This window comes from Pithys albifrons, chromosome 5 (genome assembly GCF_047495875.1).
Source record: "Pithys albifrons albifrons isolate INPA30051 chromosome 5, PitAlb_v1, whole genome shotgun sequence".
In the NCBI taxonomy this organism is placed as follows: Eukaryota; Metazoa; Chordata; class Aves; order Passeriformes; family Thamnophilidae; genus Pithys; species Pithys albifrons.
Genome location: NC_092462.1, coordinates 34,388,774 through 34,411,806, shown reverse-complemented (window position 1 = coordinate 34,411,806; position 23,033 = coordinate 34,388,774). Strand labels below are relative to the sequence as shown.

General features: G+C 37.9%; 1 protein-coding gene across 1 annotated transcript; it reads left to right on the top strand.

Moving 5' to 3' along the window:
- The first annotated feature begins 2,238 nt into the window (after positions 1-2,238).
- NAF1 (nuclear assembly factor 1 ribonucleoprotein) lies at positions 2,239-20,254 on the top strand. Its single transcript, XM_071556182.1, has 8 exons — positions 2,239-2,660; positions 4,278-4,410; positions 6,616-6,709; positions 10,396-10,478; positions 11,363-11,523; positions 14,043-14,094; positions 16,817-16,922; positions 19,555-20,254. The coding sequence occupies exons 1-8, from the start codon at positions 2,299-2,301 to the stop codon at positions 19,974-19,976; spliced, it is 1,413 nt and encodes a 470-aa protein (XP_071412283.1). The 5' UTR covers positions 2,239-2,298; the 3' UTR covers positions 19,977-20,254.
- Positions 20,255-23,033: the final 2,779 nt, after the last annotated feature.

Sequence of the window (23,033 nt, the reverse complement as noted above, 5' to 3'; positions counted from 1 at the left end):
AACACAATCTAGGTGCCAGAGCACAGCTACAAAACATTACAAAAATCCTTAAGAAACATGGAAGATGATTCATGAGACAGTTAAGACTTTCACTTACATAAGTGCAAGGTAGAGACTTGAATATGATTTTACATTTATAAGAGATTTATATTTAGCAAGTAGAATTAATTTTTATTCAACTAATTCCATCCTACATTATGGCATCAATTATTTTATCTTTTGTTAGGAAAGGATTTGGGAGATATAAAGGCTTTGTCTGCTTTGGGGAAATTACTCTCTTCCCCATTACAGTGACCAACTTTCTCACATGAATTCAGAGATCTTATATTATGGTCCATTTCAGGTACATCTCAAGTCCCATTTCTGACAACCCCCCCCCCACACCTAAATAAATTAAAAAACCCTCAGACTAATAATAAACTCTTCTTGCTTAGTTTTAAAATGAAACCTGGGTTTGCAGAAACTGTTTTTGCAGGACTGGGTTTTAGCAGGATTCTGCCTCTACTCATTCTTTAATTAGATATGTATCTAATTTCTTTCACTTCTTTAGAGATTAAAATATATTTTCCAGTGAGATTCATTCAATATTTAATCTCTGTGCAATTGACATCTAATTGTTGTTGACATTTAATTGCATGGATTTATAAAGATCCGTTTTTTAAAGAGCCTGACATACAGTGCGGAATATTCAGACCATGCTTCCCATGTACACTCACTTCAGGATCCCAACACTTTCACTGGAGAGAAGATGATTCCTACCCTAAGTGTTCTGAGTAACTGCAGTGAGAGTTTACTGCTGCTTTTTACACATACAGTCTACACAGGCTCCTCACTTTTGACAGTGCAAAAACTACTTCAATGCCTGTAATGTGCTTGACTGATACAGAATTGCAGACAAACATAAAAATATACTGATTAACTATATTATATACATATTTGGATATGTATAATTTTCCTATTAGATAAATTCTGCTGGCTGCACCTGCTATGCCATGTTGGAAATGAAGAAAGGAACAACAAGAGAATGACGTCTTTGGCCTTCAGATCCTCCCTTCAGCCTGCATGGGGTAGCAGTGAAGCATCTTGTGATGGTTTGTTCAGCACAGCCTGGGCATTCTGGACAAGAATGAAATGTTTTGAGTGCCCTTTGGGCTGTGGGGCACACAGTTCTCTCACAGCTGGAGGGAGTTTATTTAATGGAAAACATTTTTCTCTCTGCTATCATCAGATATTCAAGTCCCAGTCATCTTTGGCACTTTCAGCTTTATTGCATGTAACTGTTTCACGTATTCATTTATGGGGTTCCCCCTCACGTCTATACTGCACTCTGCAGCTCACCCTTGTTACCTGGTAGTGAAGACAGCCCAGCTCTTCATTTGGAAGTGTGTCCAAAGGACAGTGAGGGGCAGCTCTGTGGTGTCAGCAGCCCAGTGCTGGCACAGGAGCACAGTCGTCAGGTTTCACTTTGGACTAAAGAGACTGGTCTGTAGGCTCACCATCACTGTAACCTTGCATGTCTTTTGCACATCTTTTGGGATTTCTAAGGGTAAATTGTGTTCGAGAGAAGATATTGGTTTTTTCTCCCATGTTACTCTCCTGAGGAAGAGCTTTAAGACTGCCAACACACTGGGGGAGGACAGGGGGAATTTCTCCCTTCTCTCCCACAGGACAGGACACATCACGTGCCAGATTCCAGCACACCAAGAAAAGACAAGAGGCTCCCCCCCACCGAATTGTGTGAGACAGACACCAAAACACACTCGGCTCCAAAACTATATTTATGGTGAATGCAGAACCTAAATGGACATTTATGTTTTGAAGGAGTTGGAGAGCTTGGCATTATCATAGGCCCTTTACTTATTATATAGTAAGTATTCTTATGTGGTCACTACACCGGGGTGCTACAATTTACTATTACTACAGTAATTTGATATTATACAGCTTGTCTTAATCTTTTTATTTTAGCTTTAATTACATGAATCTTCAAGACGTTGTCACCATATTAATAAAACACCAGAACAGATCGACCCCAAGCAGCGAGAGCAGCTGTGACGCCTAGCTTTGTTGCTCAAGCAAGCCTCATAAACACAACACCTCGGTGTTCCGTTTAAATGACCCACGAAGTTTACTGAGTATTCAGACGCCACTTCACCAGCACCCCAAACAACCCCGCGCCCCACCCCGCCCTCAGCCAGCGGCGCACGCGCGCTGCCCGCGCGGCCGGCCGGAAGTGGCGCGCGACGGGGGCGGGGCCGCGGGCCGCGTGGGGCAGCCGGGGCGCGTGCCGCGAGCGCGGGCATGGAGGCGCAGCGGGAGGTGGTGGAGAGGCTGGAGAGCCTCGCGGTGGGGCCCGGCCCCGCCGGCACAGTCCCGGGCGGGGAGCGGCCGGCGGGCACGGAGGAGGCACCAGCGCCTCTGGAGGGCGGTGGGGAAACCCAGGTCCCGCTGCCCCCGTCCTCGGGAGCACCCCGCTCGCCGCCGCCCAATCCTGCCGCCGTGCCCGATCCCGCCGCCGTGCCCGATCCCGCCGCCGCGCCCGATCCCGCCGCCGCGCCCGATCCCGCCGCCGCGCCCGATCCCGCCGCCGCGCCCGATGTCGCCGCCGCGCCCGATCCCGCCGCCGCGCCCGATGTCGCCGTGCAGTCGTCGGACTCGGACAGGTGGGTTCATCCCCGGCGCTCCCCGCGGGTCGCTCGCCGCTCGGTTAGGCCGGGCCGCTGGGGCTGTCCGGGCCCGTCACCTTCCCCGCCTCGCTGCTTCAGCCTCTGTAGCGTTGTCTTTCCTATTAAAGACGGCATTTTCAATTACATTTCTCCGGTAATCTTACTGCTGCATTAGGCCTCCAAAACGGTGCCTATAAGGGTGTAGGATTTACTGCAAACGGCCTGTAGAGTGACCTGGGCCAGCGTGCCCGTGTGAGTCTGGCAGGACGTGCTCCCCAGGGAATCTCCTGCGGCACGTGGGTCAACTCACCTGCGGTGTTACTGAATGGGGTGAAGCGTCTGTGGACCATACCTCGTGCTCTGCTGTTGGCTTCTCATTGGGAAAGCTGATTCTCAACCTGTACGTTCTTTATAAAGAGTTCCATCTTCTACCTGAATCAATGCTTTGATGTTCATTATAGTTGGTGAAAGGTACCTTTGGTTTGATGTGAGCTCTGTTGGAGTGTTAGAAGCCTGTACACCTCCGCAATTTCAAGGAGTTTTGTGTTTTCTTCTTTGGCCTGTGCAGCAAGAAGTGTATGTGCTCCTTTTAAGTGGAAGCTGAAGTAAATTCTAAAAATCTTCTCTTAAAGATACAAAGCTTCATTAACAGGTAGTTGGTTAAAGTTTGACTTTAGAAATACTTCGCTTGGCTCGCAGTTTTCCTTGAATATCCTGAAGTGATGAGAGTGAAATTCCTGACTTCATGGGCTTGACCTGTATGTAGTGTTTTCTACTTCCAAAACTTGTTGCGCTGATGGACCATTAAAGATGAATTTTGATTGCTTTAACCTAGCTGTCTGTATGTCTCAGCCTTTTTTTTTTCCCCTGCCTCCACTGATTGGTCTCTGGCAGACTCTTTTTTTTTTTTTTTGTGTGTGTATCTTCTGCGATACTGATTTTGCTCCAGGAAGTCCAGATGTGGCTTTTTCAAAATGGTTATTTGGAGAGATGCTCTTCTTTTTTGTGATTACTATGCGCATTTGTTGGAATAAAGAACATGGCAACAGGTAATTGAAAGGGATCCTTTTGCTTTTGAAGGAGACTGGTATTACAAGAATCTAGAAGGGAATATATTTTTTGTATTTTACTTCTCTCTTTGTTTCTCAATGCTGCTTTGTTAACGGCTAGATAGGTAACAAAGGATATTTTATAAAAGTTTGCTTGTCATAATGTATTTTTCTGTAAGGTTTGTGTTTTTTTGTTCGGGTTCAGTTGCTCCACACGCTTATTTTTTCCACCAGCTCGTGAAGAACTTAGACCTTTGCTAAAAGGAACATGTGGACATGAATAAGGGCTGGTTTCTTACCGTGCTCTTCACTTGAAATATGAAGAGTCCAAGATGACAAACGTCTCTTACACATGTATCAGAAATACTAAATTACTAATCCGTGTGAATTATGTACTGGGAGATTCAGAGAGGCCATGAATTATAGAACTACTCCCTTTTATTTGCAAAAAATAGAATTTTTCCCTGTTCATTGTGCAAGACTTTCACTCAGCATTTGCTAATGTTGGGATTGTACAGTGACTTTGAGAAGTAAGCATTCTAACTTCCATCTTTATTTTATTCAGTGATGCAGAGTCAGATAATTCATCTACTACATCCTCCTCTTCTGTTTTACTAATGTCTGATGAAGATGATCATCCAAATCAGAAGGGTAACCGATCTTGCTTTATTAGAACAAAAGATGAGCTACCTATTGATGTAAGTACATTGTGGTTGGTATCTTCTAAACCTTTTTCTACTAACCCAACTTGAAGGATCTATTTTTAAGTCACTCCTACAATGTCAAGATGGGGATGGAATCAGAAAAGTCTTAGTCTGAGCTAGAGATAGTTTAATATCTAAAGAAAAAGACACACAAACAAAGCAAAACAATAAAGTAATTTCACCACTTCCCATGGACAAGCAGATGTTCAACCATCCTTAGGAAAGCAGGCCTCCATCACACACAATAGTTACTTGGAGATAAAAATGCCATCACTCCAAATGTCCCCTTCTTCCTCCTTCGTCCCCCAGCTTTATATGCTGAGCATGATGCCATAAGGTATGGAATATCTCTTGGTCAGTCCAGGTCAGCTGTCACAGCTGTGTCCCCTCCCAACTCCTTTTGCACCCCCAGCCTCCTTGTTGGTGGTGTGGTGTGAGAAGCAGAAAATATCTTTATACTGTGAGCACTGCTCAGCAATAATAAAACATCTCTATATTATCAGCACTGTTTTCAGCACAAATGCAGAACACAGCCCCATACTAGTGACTGTGAAGAAAATTGACTTTACCCCAGCCCAAACCACCACAGTTAATAACTTATACTAAGGAGTGTTAATGGTGGAACTGTTTTAGAAACTTCTTGATTTGAAGTGTAGGATTGGCAGATACTGTATATAGTATAGCATAAGGTACAGTTTAGCATTTTGAGATTTAGGATGAAAATTACAATTTCCTTTCTGCTGGTCTTTGGCCTTTGAATTGCCCTCACAAAAGTGACCTGTGAAGTTTTAGCAATGAAACTGCTTTAATGTAGGAAAACTCACCTGTAGAAGGGTATGGTATTTCTATCTGAATTTGTGTCTTGAGTTTAATGATGTATTATAACATCTGGGAAAATCTTGGCCTTTTTGATCTTTGAGTTGCTCTATAAGCCTTTGCCAAGTACTTTTGTTAAAGTGCAGATTATCAGGTGAAGTTTTGATTAAACAGGGTAAGATTCTTCTCCTTGAGTGGGATTTTATTTCTAGTAGTGGCCATTAAAAGTGCAGTATGTATGTATGTATGGCCAAACTTCGCGAACGAAGATTTGGGCAGGGCTCTCCCCAGGTAGGGGTGTGCCCTTCCAGCCTGTGCAGTGGATTTTTTAGGTGAGGCACAGTGTGCGCAGAACTGGCCCCACCGTTTAAGTGACAGTGAAATCCTCAGGACTGTCTACAGCACCCGGTCGCTGACCCTGCTGAGCATCCGAGATGGGTGGTCCCGTGGTGTAATGGTGAGCACTCCGGACTCTGGATCACAAGGTCATGAGTTCGAGTCTCAGTGGAGACCGTACCGGGCAGTTAAAAAAAGTACAGTTCAGTGCAAAGATTTGGACTTTACCTCTGAATTCATAAGATGTTGAATTTGAAGATACTGCTTACTGTAGTTGCTTTGTATCCCATATGGTCCATACTGAATTCACAGCATTGTAGTATATTCATACAAATCTTAGTTCATGAGTAAATTGGAGGTAGATGATGAGTTCAGCGTTAATCAGCCTTTGATGGTACATTTTGGTCCTTACATGTGAGGAAAAGTATAGTACTCATTTTGTATCTGAAGTTTGACGCTTTTTTCCTCTTTTTTTTCTCTGATTATCCTCTTGTACCAAATGCAACTTGTAGTTAAAAATGGTTTTCTTGGTACAGTTTTACATCTGCTATAAGTGTCATGGTATAAATGGACAGATACTATTTTGTCAGATCAGATGATTCACATCTGTTGTATTTCATGCTATATTATCTCTTGCTGTGTACATTTTTCTTCTACTGTGCATTGAATGTGATTACAAATTGTTGTTTTGATTACTGATCATTTAATTATTATACTGTACATTGAGTTTACTGTATCTAACTTGAAAGTTTGAAAAATTGAATTAAATACCTGTTAGTTGTTGCCTTTCTCTGATCAAATGATGTTGACTTCTACTACTTGTAATGGAAATAGATAAAGAAGCATCTCTGTCGTCAAAAGTGGTGTTTCCCCCAAGAGGAGTTAATTTGGAATGATTCTGAAAGAGGCAAATCAAACTAGATTGTTTTAAGAATAAAATCTTCAAAATGCTAGGATAGTTTTCCCAATTGTCAAATTTCTGCAGTGATGGAACGATGAATGTCTTAGTTTGATAATGTATTCTGAACATAGACTTGATGTTTTCAGGAACTACCTCCTGTTGAAGACTTATCAGTAAATCTGCCAGGTGATGTTGAACTGAAGCTCTTTGGGACAGTTTCCAGCATCATTGAACAGCTAGGTAGGCAAAATACATTTGCTCTGTTTTTAATGAAGATAATTTCTGTGTAACTCTGCGTTAATTTTGTACTTAACTGTTCCTTCAAAGTGTCAGTACTGCAGCGTTGGATTTCTGGGCTTAATGGGTTGCTGAATGGGAACTCGGACTAGCAAATGACATTTGTGTTGAATTCTCTTTTAGTTTGTTTACATGATAGTAGGACTACTATGCTTGTGTTTCTATGTGACTTTCATGTTTAATTTTTTTCATTAAAAAGCCTTTCTTCCACGACTGTATTATGATTTTTATATTGATTCTGGAAACAATTATTGCACTTTAAGTATTTTAAGAAAGTCTTTCAATTGCGTGGGCAATATTTGAATTATCTGTGAATATATTGGAGGTGTGGAACTGAAAGCACAGATGCATTACAATGCAGTGCCAAGTGCTTGCTCGTTAATATATGACAGGAAAAAGATGATCTTGAGCAGTGCAGGGTTTTATATTTATTTTACTTATTTTTATCTTTATTCATCCCACTTCTGGCACCTTGATCAGATGAAAGCTGCCCATGTCGGCAGTCATAGGATAGTGTAACTAACATGATTTGTAGGTGCTGGAGAGTAAGCTTAATGGGATAGAGATACTCAATAGATGTAAACTTAACTGTAGGCAATAGACATTTAGGGATCTCTTTGGATCTGCATAGAACCTCACTATTTGATATATGAATTCAAATTTTTGCTGAAGCTGCTATTATTACAACATCCATAGTATTTTTGCACTTAAGCTATTTCAAGCGTTATATTCTGCTTGAACTGCTTTCAAAGCAATTTGCTTATGAAAATTAGAAATTAAGTTCAATTTTGAAGCTTAAGTATTTATGTTGAATTGAGTACAAAAAAAAAGCAAATAGCATTTGCTATTAATTTTACTTTTGTTGTAAAAGACTTCATGTAATACAGGCAATTCCTGTACAGTATTTTATTGGTGATGTTAATTTGGAGTTAGATTTAATTTCATTCATTTGCATGAAGCTGCTTTGAGGGTGTGGAAGGTAATAATGGGTTCCTTTCTTCTACTTTGTCCTTTCTTGCTTATTGATAGGAATGGGGACTTTAGGAGGCCTGTCTTCAGCTAACATGGAAAACAAGTTTAAGAAAAAGGTTGAATCATAGTTGCTGCTATTCTTATTTTTGGTCTAATATGTGAAGGTATAAACAAAGCTATTTAAAAACTTCAGTTTTGAAAACTGTCCTTAATTTTAATACTCACTGGTAAGTATAATCTTTTCAAATCCTGTCAGTTTACTGGTGAATTCTTCAGTCTGCATTCTACTTCATGTGATGAAAATGTATGAAAGTATGGAATTCAGATTTGTTGGTGAAAAAAAATAAGCTAATGATCATAATGAAATAAAGCCGTAAGAATGGCATGAACCCTCAGGATATTTGCAATTGTTTTCATGCTTTTACAATATTTCTTTATGACTTCTCTTTCTATATATTTTGATTTATTTTCATTTTTTCTGAAAACAGATGTCTGAATGTCCTCAATTTTAATTGATTTATGGCCATATTAGGGACCCTACCAGCTAATTGGGGGTTGTTTTTTGATTTTTGAACTAAATTGGTACTTCTATATACCAGGTTTGTATCTAGGGTGAAGGGAGTTGAGGTCTCATTTGGAATAAATAACAGTTCTGGGGTGCAACAGTCAGTATTCTGAACTTTCTATGTCCCTTTGATGTATCTCAGAAATCTCTGCTGTTCTCTGTAGCAAGCTTCCAATTTCATCAGTCTGCAGTGAGTGATACTTGTTGGGTATTTCATACTGTGAGGTAAACTTGAGGCTAGAACAATACGGGTTCATGATTACTCTGCAATAGCTAAATGCAAGATAACAGTATTTTCTGTGAACTTCTGCTCAGTGTATCAGAATTTAGCAGGACTTTTGCTGTGTTTTGCTTCAGGGTACTTAAGAGAAAAATGTGCTGTGTGGATTGTAGCCTAGAAAGTAAACAGCTTTGGTTTCTATGAAAAACATACCCAGGGGCTGCTCTTTGGGGTCCTGCACGAGTAGAAGCTAAAGATTTAGGGTGGGTTGGGGTAGGGGAAAGTGTAACGTCGTATATGCTGTAGGTGGTAATGCTTCTTCTGGATTTCATGGGACTGGCATGACTTAGATTTTCAGAATATTTTCCTTAGCCTGCTGAAGACTGGAAGCTATGTCTGATGAATCAAGTTGAGAACATTTTCTGAGAGGTTTTGGTGTGTTTTTTTTGTTTTGTTAGGGTTTTTTGTGTGCGCGTGTTTTCATTTTTTTGTTTGTTTGTTGGAGGTTTTTGTGTGTGTTTTTGGTTTTTTTTTTCCTAAAGTGTATTTCTCGTGAGGTTTAAACAACACATTGCGTTCTTTCACTGTATGTTTTATCTTACAGGTAGGCACACAAGAAGTTGATTTCCCAAATTTTCTTGAAATTTAGTGACCTATTAAGCCGTAGCATTGTCACATAATAGTTTGGCATGTGAAAAGGTTTTTGCCAATTGCAGTAGTGGCAAAGCTTGATTTTTAGGTTGATGATGTTGACTGCTTAAAGTCCTGTTACTCAAGTTTAGCAGTGATGATCTTGTTAGTTTTTGTTGAGTCTGAGTGACACTAAGTGCTTTAGTGACTATTTGCTGATTGAGAGGCACTGAGAATGCTTAATTAAGCATTCTGTTGTTTCACACATAGGGAAATGTACCTTCAGAATCAGAATTTCTGAGTGTAAATGCTGCTCGGCCTTTATTTTGACAGCTTTAACCACAGTTCCTCCTGAATATAAAGGAAGAACTGGTATTTTTGTAGCCTAAGGCAACAAATGTGGGCTACTACCAAAGAAGAGTGCACTCTACTATAAAGATTTCAGTAAAGAATAAGCTCTTTATATTTCTGAATCTGGAAAACCTAAAAAGCCTGTGTATCAAATCATGTATTTAATGGAGGAAGAATATGCCTGTTTGTCCCTTTAGAAGTATTTAATTCCACTAAGTGTTGAGATTTCATATTTTGAGCTCTAGAATGATGTGCTTGCTCTGACCATTCATACCGTCATTAAACATTCATTAGGCCCAAGTGCAGTATGAGACTTGCATGACATGAAATTGCAGAAATGTGTTTCAGATTGTGTATGTGCGTATGTAAACAACACCATCGGTTGCTACTGTGACTTAACTGCCAGACAGCTTTTATGTTCTGGTTCTGATTCTTAGGACTTACTAGGGAAAGCTATAATAAACAGAAGTCTCAGTTCTTTTTTTTTGAGGAGAATTTGATTTGGAATAGTAAGAACACAGAATATAGACCTGCATCTGCACTCAAAAACCCCTCAGAATTTTTCTGCTATGCATTTCCTTAAGAAACATCCTGGGTAAATACAAAGGGTATCTCGCACATGCTTATCTAAGACTTCTCTTTTGTACCTATCATCTGATGTCCTTTCTTTATCCCAGAGAACAATGATTTTGTAAACAATGTGAATATTGCCATTCACATGTCTCTGGAGAAGGGGTGTGTGATTTTAAGTAACTTTGTGTGTGTGCAAGAATTTTTGGTTGCAGCACTATGAACTTAGTACACAAATAATGGTGTGGTTTAAGTTTTTCTACAATTAACTATATGCTATTGAAACATAAAGTTCTAATTGATTTTTTCTTTCCATTTTAGTAATAATTGAATCACTGAGAGGCCTACCTCCAGTAAATGAGGAGAGCATAATTTTTAAAGAAGATCGACAAGCAGCAGGAAAGGTGTGTGTAAAGTAAAAACCTGTTACTCTAATACAAAATGGAGAGTGTTTTCTAGAGCTGAAGTCGACTAAGTGAAAGATAATGTGTCCTTGATATGTAAGGGGGTTTTGTGCTTTGGATTCTTGCTATATTCAAGTATTTTTTCAGTCTCTACAATTCCTGGAATACATTGCATCCTTACAGAATGAACAGTGTCTAGTGAGTTCCCAGTTTTTGATGAGGGTGCTTATGGAGAGCTAGAGTTTGCTTTCGGATGTATGATATCTTGGAGTAACAGGCTGAACTCTTACTGCCATGTAGGAGCAAAGGTTAAAGAGAAGTTTCATGAAAAATGGGGAATGTTTGCAGATCTGTGCTTTGCTGTTCTAGTTTAAGGCCAGTGAAGAATGTTTGCTGAGAGGGATGTTAAATTTTCTATGTTTTCTGTGGAAGGAAAGCCATAATTTACAATGGTTACTACTATAATATCCCTGTATATGAGTGAAACAAACTCAGCCCAAATTGTGGATGCTCTGTACAACATGGCAAAATTCTCTGCTCTCCCTGGAATTGGGGAACAAGTGGTAACTGATGTAAAGGCATCTTATAAAGATTAACTTTGAGGAAACAATGATCAGGAGATTGTTCCAGGTGAAATTTGGAAGCATAATGGACACAGAAGAATAGAGATTTTACAAGAGAAAGCATTCCACGTTATGACAAACAGTAGCTGGGGAAATACACTGTCCAACAAAATATTGGTAATAAAATTAAAGCATTAAAGGAACTTTCTTTGATGTGGCATTTGAAAATATACTAAATTTCTTAAATACTGTTGTCTGCAATGAAATTGGCTATCTGTTTGTGGTTGTTTATTTAAACATTTTAATTTTTGTTTCTTTCAGATATTTGAAATATTTGGTCCCGTTTTGCATCCTTTTTATGTGTTAAGATTTAACAGCTCTGAGCATATCAAAGAAAAAGGTATTAATGTGCAAGATAGCATGTACTTTGCTCCATCAGTGAAGGACTTCACCCAGTACATATTTGCAGAGAGACTAAAACAGTGAGTCTGATTTCTTTTCTATTCTGGTTATAATGTGTTTTTTAATATAGCTAAAAATATTGGATTGAAGTTTAGTCTTGAGTGAGATTGATACTAAACTGTTTATTTCCTTTAGATATTCTCAGCTCTGTTGTAATCACAAGATTATGTTGTTTTGCCTTTCAGAACACTACAGAATAGCTGTAAATTTCAAGCTTTTAAAGTGCTATAATTACTTCGTTTTAGCTTCTTATGCAATTTAATATATTAAACTTACTCTTTTTTATGCTGCTGTGTTACCTAAAATATCAGAGCCAGAAAAAAGTTCATTGATACTTTCCCCACGCCCCCTGACACACATACACATAAAACAGTTTTGCAAGCCAAACTGTCTGCATTTTGTTGTTCTTTGGTTTCTTCTTTAGTTTCAGAACTGATAATAAACTTGTTTACATTCTGAACAGGTTTGTATTTATTTTCTATTTTCATTTCATGTTACAAGGCCAGAAAAGGAATGTAATTATCAATAATCTGTTATATAGTTAGAGGGTAAAATTCTAGATAAAAATTACCTAGTGTAAATTTGGAGGAGAGAGAAGGAATTCGATTGGCAATGTAGTGTGATGTTCAGAAACTTCTGAGTCCTGTTTGTGTATCCCAGCCTGCCTTAGGATAGTAGTATGTAAAAATATGACTTGAGGCCATTTAAAGGGAAGTGTATTCAGAAACGCAGACTAAGAAATAAAGCATAATAAGTGACAGCTAGGTTTTAATGTTCCAATTATTGATGAATAATTTTCTGAAATAACTGCAGGTTAAAATACTTTGTTGTATAAATTACTTAGTCTCTGTTTATTAGGATTAGTTCTCAGTTTCTCACGTGACCTGGGTTAGTTAATTGTCTGAATTAATTAGAACTGTACTCATTTTCATACTGAATGATTTTTTTTTCCTTATTCAGGCCTTGCAGGAGTCTTTTTTTTTAAATGTCTCATTTCTTTGTGGGCAAGAAGCATACTTTTTTCCTTTCAGTGAAGACTAAAATAGATCACTTTTTTGCTCTGATGCTTGTTTGTTTTTCTGCAGCATTTTGAAGCCAGCTGGTCTTTGATTTGTGCTATTAAACTGTTGCTTAGCACAGTAACTGCACAGACTTCAATCATCTGCTTGTTGCACCAATAACTGTGCTGTACTCGGCATCTGAGATGGGAGACATACTTCAGTTTGTTGCATGCTTTGGGAGTAGTTTTGGAAACCATTTGTCTTTTGGTAGTATTTCATTGTCGTATGTGGTAAAAAATTGAACACTGGGCAAGATACCTAAGTCTTCAGTGGCTTAACAACACAACTAAGCAGTGCATCAGACATTGTTTCTTGCCTCAATTAAAATGAGCAGTGTGAACACCCATCTAATCTGACATGGCCCATAATTTCTGAGTAGTGTGACTGAAGTTATATTTCACTGAAACTATTTTATTTCTGTTTTTTTTCAATCTAATTTTCTTAAGCTCTTGTGAGGCATTTGGTACTATTTGTTGAAGATGCCTTTTCACAAAGTAGGTATCATTAAAAATGGATAAAAATTTTATGATTTCTGGCTTGTGTTGTAATTATATGACAAAACCAAGATGGCATGGATAGTAGAAAAGTTAAGCTTTGGTCAGTGCTTCACAAGAAGGTTTTTCGATTTTAGCAGATTGCAAATTTGATGGCCAATAGTTTTTATTTTCTGCTTTTATTATTTTGATTGTGTGCAGGCCAGATTGTGGAGTATTAAAGGCTTAAAGTGTTAAAGCTGCTGCTGCAAACTGTGGTGGTACTTTGAAAATGAAAGGAATGAAGATAAAGATCTGAAAGAAACATTCAGTTTGACGCTTTTTGTGAAATGTGAAATGCAATCTGCTTGCATTGTCCAAAGTTGCAATGCTATGAATAAATCTTACACTTCATAGAAAAATCAAGTGTAGTGTAAAACTTACTGAATGCAAAACAATTTGTTACCAGAAGTAGATAAGCTCATGTTCTTTTATGATTCTTCTGAGTCACCTTTTGTTAGACTTGCAGATCTTACTTCAGAAATACCTGACTGCAGAAGTCAACGAAATATTATATTGCTCTTTACAGAAGATTACTAAGTTCTTTGTAGCATGAAAAGTCGTTTGTGTTTTGTTGAAATGGGGAAGGCTGCTTTGGGAGAATGAGATAAGTTGTGTGAACTTACAAGTTTTAAATTTGGCAGTCATTGTAGCCTCAATTCAGATTCAGAATAACTTAGGTTCAAAAGGATTTGTTAAGAGAATTATTGATCAAAGCTTAATATTAGCTGCATGAAGTGCTCAGTTATCACTCAAAGTAGGAAGTTTTTTCAAGTGAAGTCCTAAGTTGACACATATACTACTATTCATTTAGAAACAATGCTAAGAAACAAATGCCTCTGAAAACAGGAAACTCTTGGTGTAGGAGATCTGATACCTTGAAAGTATTACTCTTTCTTCATGTGGATTATCTAATCTGTGTTTTGGGTTGTTTTTTTCTTTTAGGGAAAAAGGTTCAGATGCATCTTGGAAACATGATCAAGAACCACCACCTGAAGTAAGTATAGTGAATTTTTTGTGTTCATTGTTTTTGATTACACAAGCTATATCTAGAAATTCTATGAATCTGGGGGCAGCCTTCCTCTCCTTCCTCTTCACTTTCTCCTCCAAATGACCTCTAAATGCAGTTAGTGAATCAGAGAAGACCAATTATCTTTAGTTTACAGGGAGCTCTGTCTTCAAGGGCGAAGTTTCTTCCTTATTAATGCTTGTTACCAGTAGTCTGGTAGGAAAAGCATAAACTTCGTCCAGATGGCCGGCCAAAAACAGACCAAAAAATGTCAACATTTCCCAGTACACCCCCTGCTCATCCCACAGTTGGACAATTTATCCAGAAGGATGCTGTGAGGGGCAGTTATCAAATTTTCTTTTACAGTCCTATCTGAGGCTGGTTGTTCTGGCTTGAAGGAGGGATATTGTGACATGAAATTTTCTGTGCTCAAAGATAGGTTCTATAATAACATATCAGTCTATCAACCCAGAACATTGCTTTTTCCACTGTAGTGAGAATGATGGATTTTGAAATACCATTTTTTCATCCCACAAACGGAACTGAACTGAACAGTGTTGAATTCTCTCAAAGAATGCTTGTCTGTCAGTTCTGACTATAAATTGCCTTCCTTTCTTGCTGAGACATCATCTCACAGAGAATCATACTTTGAGAATTAGAAGTGTTGCTTAAGAATTGGACTGTATGTGTGGGATCAGTAGAGCTTTGAAGGGCTGTGTGCTTAGAAACTTTTCCCTAGTCTTAGCTTTCTTTCATTCAACAGTTTTCTAGTGGTAATGATACAAAGTCTACTTACTGGCTAATGGTGAGCTCTTTTGTTCTTTCTTTGTCGTGTTTTAAAAGCTGTTCAGGAGATAAGCTTTTAAATGTGTGATTTGAGTTTGCAGGAATCCAAGAAACTTTAAAATTTGGCTAGATACAATGTAACAGTTGAGTCTTCTGCAGATACAAATTAGTTGCTTTTTCTAAACTTTGGTTAAATGATTTTTCTTAATTTTACTTATAACACTGTTACCTTTAGGTTAGAATCTGAAAGTAAAGGGGAACTTCAGGTTTGCTGTACTTCACTATAGGAAGGAAGAAAGCTTGAATAAAATCAGTGACAGCAAGGGTGGAAAAACTTGTTTTTTATGACATCTTTGTTTTTGTGGCTGTTCTGATTTTCTGATCTGTGTGTGTGCTCTGTTTTGGAAAAAAACACATCTAACATCTTGTAATTCCCAATTAGAATAATCTGGTTAGTTCTAGCAGTTGGAGTGTACACCAGGCTATCCAAACTGTGACAGTTGATGAGCTGATAGAAAGTAGCTTTTGCAGCAAAGGTAATAGCTGTTGACAAGGGTGCAGATTGAATTTTACACTACTGATGCTTGAAATTGTCTATTACAGCCAGACTCTTTTAGACATCTCAGCTTGCAGCTGATTCTATAACTTTTCTGGCCAGCCCCTATGGTAAACTGTGTGCAATTTCTCAAATTGCTTCTTTTTATGGTACTGTGAAACTTTATTTTTGTATGATTGTTAAATTAACCCGCATTAGGCCTTTCTTACTTGCAGCTTTAAAGTATATGATAAGCATTCCTGTTCTGACAGGCTCTTAATTAGCCCAGCTTAAGTGTTAACTCACTAATACAGTCTCTCCCAGCCTTGTCTCTGGGATCATGGGATGACAAAGTGTGGTCTGTAGGCTGCAATGCCAGCCAGGAGCAGACAACTGCAGTTTTTCTGTGACGCAGCTTTTATGGACTATTACATGGAAATTAGGTAGCAATAAATGGTACCTATTGCTGTTCATTGTTTCTCCTCTACTGAAGTGTGGTATATTGAAGTCCTTAGAAAAAAGCAGGGGTTAATGAAAGATTTCGTGTCATGGTATCTATCATCTTGCTGTATTACTTGTGGCTGTTTTTGAGTATGTAATCCAGTAAAAAATAGAAGAGAAAATAATTGCATTCAGAATTTAGTTTTCTGTGGCTTTTTTTTAGTATTGTTCTGCTGCAGTGTTTTTGAGACCCATACTCTGTGTATACTGTGATGATATATAAGTAAGCAGCAAACCCCCTAATTTCAGAATTGGGAAGAGGGAGGTGGGAGCAAATCCTACACCTTTTAAGTCTTATGAGCGAGGTGTGTTTTTTGGGCACTCATTAATTCTGACAGATTTCTTGCCTGTCACTGGTAACTTCCTCATTCTAAATGTAAACTAGGATTTAAAAGGTAGGAAGAAGAAGTTGCAGTGACATTAAATCTGTTGTAAATGACAACATTCCTCAAAGCTGAAAATTCCTTGGAAATAACATTGCTATTGCAAGTTTAACAGGAATGGTGTTATTAAATATACTACAGAAAATTCCGGTTTAGTGACTGTTTTAGACTAGAGATATTTTTTTAATGTAGTTTAACTGTGCTGAGTTATGTATTGGTTGCCAAGTTAATTTTTACTTATTTTAAAAATTCTTATTTTAATTCACCTAATCTGCAGTTTGCTCTTCAAAAGCTTTTTCTTGCCAGTGACTAGCCAGTTCCTTTAGAGATCCCAATTTCTTTCTTACTAACATCTAGGCAATCAAAAATTTGTGTTCAGTACTTGAATGTTTCTCTTTTCAGAAAAATTCATAAAACTGTCTTGTATTGTCTTACGAGAAATTTTCAGAGTGCCAAGTTTTTTCTTGTATTGAGAAGCCAGCTGATTTCTTTTGTTTTTAATCAGGCCTTGGATTTTAGTGATGATGAAAAAGAAAGAGAAGCAAAACAGAAGAAAAAGAAGCCTCAAAGTCAAGAAAGGAAGAAACACAAATCAGAAACAATTCTGTCAAGTGAGTTCATGTTACGGGAGGATGCTTTCTGTCTGTTCAACTGAGTTTCGAATGTTAATGATTGATTTTTTCTTTCAATTAATCAGTATTTCTGTGCTTTTTGATGTATTTGTGAATTTGTAGCTACGTTCCATATTTTTTTTAGAAGAAAAAAGCAAGTTAGTTTCTGTTGAAACAGAAATCCTGTGGAAGGGAAGTGGTATAGCATCAGAAACATCTGTTAGAGAGAGTCAAAGGCTCTTGGAACAGTGTCAGACACACAGTAAGGATACAGAACAGATGTGTCACCATTTGGAGTTTAGAGTTTGCTTCTTACAGGGGTTGTTTGGGCCCAAGTTCACCTTAAGCCTTTTAGTGCAGTGAGAAGATAGGGGAAGTCCATGTGCAAATTTTAGAAAGAATTCTTTTAGGAGTATGGAAGGAGACACAAGTCTTAGATGAAGAATTTATTACTCCGTCTGAAAAAGAAGCTCTTCCTCACCTGTGACATTTAAATACTCTTCTAAAAAAATTTACTCATGTAGCTTACTGAGAACCTCTTTGTTCAACTGCTGCAGTCATTAGATAAACAAACCTATGTATAGTTTTTCATAATATGAATAGCCTTCTTTCCCTTCCTATCTCTTGCTGTTGCCATACCTGTTCCAGGTGTGTGCTTGTATCTGTGTTCTCTTTGCAATAACCAAATTTTCCCATATTTTCTCTCGTGCCTCTCTACTTACAAGAATTTTTGGTTTTTATTTGCCATTTTGGTTGAACAATTTATGTTGCATCCCTCATTTTCACTTCTCACTGGTCTGCTTCTGTTGCATGCTTTTTGGACCACTGGCTTTAAATACTCTCAACCCTTACCCTCTTCTTCCACTGCTTACGTATCAGATTCCTTCAACCATCTGCAGCGTGGTGCTTCTCCCATTGATTTTCTAGGACAGCCCCCTTCTGTGAGTTTGCTGCTCTTCCATTGTAAAGCTGATTTTACACTTCACCCCACTCAAACCCTCTTCTTATCTGGGAAATCAAAAACTGTCCTTTAATGCCTTTTGTTACAGTACAGTCTCCTTTTTGTCATTTAAATAAAGCTACAATCTTTATTTAAAGACTTTAAAAGAACTTTATTTAGGGCTTTTGCCCTATGGTTTTGATGGTTTTCCCTTAAGAATCTGAATTGTGCTGTACTTTCTCTTAGTTGCTGATGGTTATTTTCTCCTGGTTTTTGGTTGTCTAGCATGTGGCATGTTTTCCGCCACATCCTTGTCCTTCTAGTTTATTGCAGACCTGTCTTTGTCTAGGACTTGCTGAGGATGTTGCTGAACTATGTTCCATAACTAAGAACATAACAGGAAGAACTGTTGGACTGTCAAGGGAAATGGGTTATGATTTGTTGGGGTTTTTTTTGTAAATAATGGTATAAATTGAAATTGTGTGCAATTTGCTGTGGCTATAGAATTAAATAACAAGGATATGTAATAAATTGAGACACAAACTCAGTCTCAGATGGAGTTTTACTTGGTTGCATCTTCATAAAACTCTGAATATATTAAAATTGTCTAATGAGAGAATAGTATTTGGTAAGAGATAATCAAAAACAATAGTATTTCATAAGAGAAGAACAAAAGGACTCATTCAAATACTTTCACTTCAGTGCTTCCAAGAGGCCTGCTTGTACCAAAGGAGTCTTAAGTCCTAAACCCCCATGAAAATTAGTAGGAATTTTGGTATCCAGCTGCCTTTCCAGGCTTAGCTTTTCAAAGGTGAAAATGTTCCTATGTAGTCCAGTGCCAAGGATGAGGTTCACACAGGTTTTTAAATTTCAGTGATTTTATGTGGTGGTATATCCCTGAATACCTTGTTGCTTCCAGCCCTTGCATTTCCATTTAAATTCTGCAACTTTTTGAGTATCTTAGCAGCTCTTTGGAACATTTGCAATATTTTGGTGGTCTTTATTTTATAGCCCTTCTCCCGTGAAATCTTGTATGATATTTATATAAAGGGGCACTACATTTTTTAGGAACCTTAAATACATGCTTACAATGACCTGTAAAGGGAAAAAAATCATCCTAGAAAGATAAATGCTGAAAACTAATTGGCTGAAGGTACAGGCTGCTCTTTCGCTGGTGGAGTAAGTTAATTTTATTAATTTGAGTGGGAATAATTTCAAGCCATTTGTGCCCTGTGCTTGTGCTGTAATACCAAGCCAGGACCGAAAGCTGTATACCCCTTCAGGGTAATGCAGTGTTGATTTATCTTTAGTTTTAAAATGTGTTGCTTTTAAATCTTGTTTTAAATGAAAGCTTCCAAAATACTCAAAATTTGACTGTTTCTGTGATTCATTTATACAAATGAAAAGCCTGGAGGGAAAGAATGTGACATTTCTTTTTTAATGACTGAATTTGCAGCCCTCAGGATCATCTTTTTTATGTTCTCTAATCAATCAAGATGAGTTACTAAACTGTAGACTTGCCAGTATTATTTTGTTCTTTATGTATTAGTTGGAAGTCTTTTTTGTTGATAAGAATGCTTTTCAAATTTGCTTGACTTCAGCTTGGGAGATTTATGAGGACTAAACTTGAACTTTTCCAAAATAATAACTACAACTGTGTTTGTGGTTTTTTTTTGTTTGGTTGGTTTTTAGGTGACAATAAAGGACCTCATCAGTCAATACAACAGCCTGCTTCAACTTACTCAAGGGGATACCGTGGCAGAGGGTTTTCCAGGGGTTCATTTCCTCCTCCTTCAGACCCCCGAGGGTTTTCGAGACCACAAGGAAGACCACCCCAAGTAAGACCACCACAGCTGTACTCTTCAAACAAGTGGATGAACCAGGAATCGCCAGGGATTCCACAGCCTCATAGAAAAGAGTATCCGATGCAGCAATATCCCTTCCCACCTCCGGTTTTTGGTTCTGTCAGCGACGTGCATCGGCCACCTTCCAATATGAATATGATTTGGACAGGCCCAAACGTGTGTAATTCTTCACACCCGCTTTTACCACCTCCACCACAATTGCCTCCACCTCCTCCAGATAGCCATCCTTCCCAGTTCAGGCCTTACTAAGTTTCCACAAATATACATACAGAGCATTGCAGTATACAGGGAGGAAGAACAGCCTGTCAGGACTGTATTCCCTTATTTTGGAGATACTTTTTTTCACTGGAGCAGTAGAACAAATGCAGAATTTTGTGGGACATCCATAGAAAATTATTTTTTCTACATATGTTTTCTGTTTAAAAAAAGGAAATTATAATATGGTAAAATACCTGAATATTACATGGTTTATTTTTATAGTATCTACTGTTCTGGAATTAGAAATAAAAACTGTTTGGAGACTGGTATGTAGTGATGGAAATTATTTCGTAATTTAAGAGTTTATATAAATACTGTCAAATAGTATGTGTCACATAGATAGTATTTTAGTATTTTAAGAATGGTCATGTATTGCTATGCTAAACTGTATTTCTCAGTTGCTGCAAATTTTAAAACCTACTAGCATGAGAACTAAAAATCTGCCATCCAAATTTTAAGCTAGGTTTGCCACTACTTATATAAGGCAAAAACTGTTCTCCAACTTTTAATAGTTCATTAATTTCTTATTTACTAAAAGATTGGATCTAGGTGAGTTTTTTTTAAAGTGTCTGGAGTAGCTATATCTGAAACTGGACTAGTAGCTGAACTACTGTGTCAGGTTTAGTGTACTATAATGGTTGTGGAAGATCAACCTATTAATGAGATGGCTTGCATTTAATGTAGAATTTAAAAAGAGCATAATTTCTCTAGTTTGTCTTTACTCCTATCATAGAAATGCCCATAGATACTACTAGAGTACACAGTCAGCCTTTCTGGGAAGAAGTCATCAGATCTGTCAGGGAGAGCATATAATTTCATAATTACCTTGTTGAAATTTATAAATGCAGATAGTACTAGATTGCTGTTTGTATGTTCTTACAGTAAAACTGTCTCTTCAGAAATTGCAAGGTTCATCAGTTCTTTCAGCTCATTTCTAGGAAGAAGGTGAAATCCTCAACCAAGGACCACTTTGAAAAACCTGCACATTTCCAAAGGTTCAGTCCCTATTAGTCTCTGTGGAAGCCACTCTAGCTAGGAAGGAAGACCTCAACGCTTCACAAATATTTTAAAAGGAGAAGAAAAAAGTAGTTGCAGGACAGATTTTGAAGATTGTTTTTCCTTTGAATAGTCTTTACTATATGAGATGATTTTCAAATCATTAACAATTCAGTCACTTTGAACCACTGAACAGAATTGGTAGAAATGCACACTGTATTTCTATTCTCGAGCTAATTTTGACCTCATTATTTTGAATATATAATTAAAGGCCAAGTAAGCTGTGCTGGTGTTGCTTAGACTTTAATTCCAAATAGCTTAAGAATTAAGCAAAATTTTGGTACACAGAGGGAGGGACTGTCTTGTCAAGATAGTGCTCCTGGGATTAGAATTTAATTTCAGACTTTCCAGTTTCCTGTAATATTTCTAAGTAATAATATTGATATATCTAGAACTAATGTTTCATAGGTGTGGAATGGAGAAGGTTGTGTAGATGTCAGCAGTGTTCCATTCTATGTTTAACTCTGTTCCTGCAGATTTTTGTGGTAAAAAGGTTCAATTCTAGTCTGTTGGAAACGTTTAAGTTTTGGGGGAAGGAAAAGAGAATGAATTTCTGGCTATTTAAGATGTAACCCAGCTATTACCAATCCCAGTGACAAGTCACAGGTGTCAGTAAAGTCAGTACATCCTCATGACTGGCTTTGTGGACTTGATTTATCTAAGCTTTGCTTGATTCACCTGGAGGTTTCTTTTTACTCTGTTTAGCAATAACAGCAGTTTGTTAAGGACCAGGGGGCTATGATGAATTGGTTTTACATATTTTTTTTTCCATAGTATACACACAGGTTTCTGCATAGATGGTAGGGGCATGTAGGCATCTGTGTAGATGGGGTATTTTTGGGTTTAATTGGATACGATAGTGTAGAGGAAGAGAGACCTGACATAGAGTGGCAGTGCAGGATACAGTGTAGAAGAGTAGGAGTACCTGGGATGTCAAGTGTGGAGGATTGGCACTGGAAACCTGGGTTGCAAACGCCTCCCTACACATGTTGATTGAACAAGAGCAACCCTCATTCTAGTTTAAAATGTGTTTTGATTATACAGAGAGGAGAAGTATGTACTGTGTAAAATGCACCATCCACAATAAAATCAGATGTAACTATGAACATGCTGACAGATGAAGAATAAGCAAGACATTAAAAGTGAGTTGTCAAATATAAAAGTGAGGCTGAGTCCATAATACATTAAGGAGGAAAAAACTGAACATCATACTTGGACTTGGGATGCCAATGTCTTGCTGTGTGTTGCTGGCATGAAGAGACATCATCAGCCTCAAAATCCAAAGAGGTGGTTGAAGGGTAAGTGTAATATCAAGAAAAGGAGTGACATACTAGGAAGTGCAGGTACAACAATCTTAATTACTATTACTACTATTGCAACTTTTTTTATAGTGATATTCATGTTTTTCTGCAGTAGTTTGATCTGGACTAAAGAATAATTCATTAAGATGTTAAGATTTCTCTTAAAGTAAGGTATGTTCTCCTTTTCCATAGCAATGGTTTGCAAGTGACAAAACCCAACATAAATTGCAGAATGTAGTTTGACAGAAATGTATTGTCTAAGGTATCTTGTGTCAGTGGTGTTGCACAGAGAATGTCAGCAAGCTGGATGCTTGCTATGGAGAAAGTGGTATGAACTTGCAGTCAAATTGTGATATTGGGACCTGAGGTTCTGGCAAGTTCAGTTCTTTGGAGAGGGAAAATAAAACTCTATGCTTGACAGAAAAAGTAAAGGCAGTAGAAATACTTTTGTATCTTCAACTCTTTGGTAAATGTCCTGCTCTCTCTACACGACATTAAAGCCTAAGCTGTAAACTTGGGAAAACTGGCCTTGTAGTTTTAGTGGCAAGAATAGCTAGTTTTGTTTGGCCTCAGTTATTTTTAAGTCAAGATGTTTTATAGAAATCTCTGTTCCTACCTTATATGTCAAACATGTTACTACATTAGTGTGTTAGAGCAATATGTTTTAGTAGGATTACAGTAACTGCTGAAC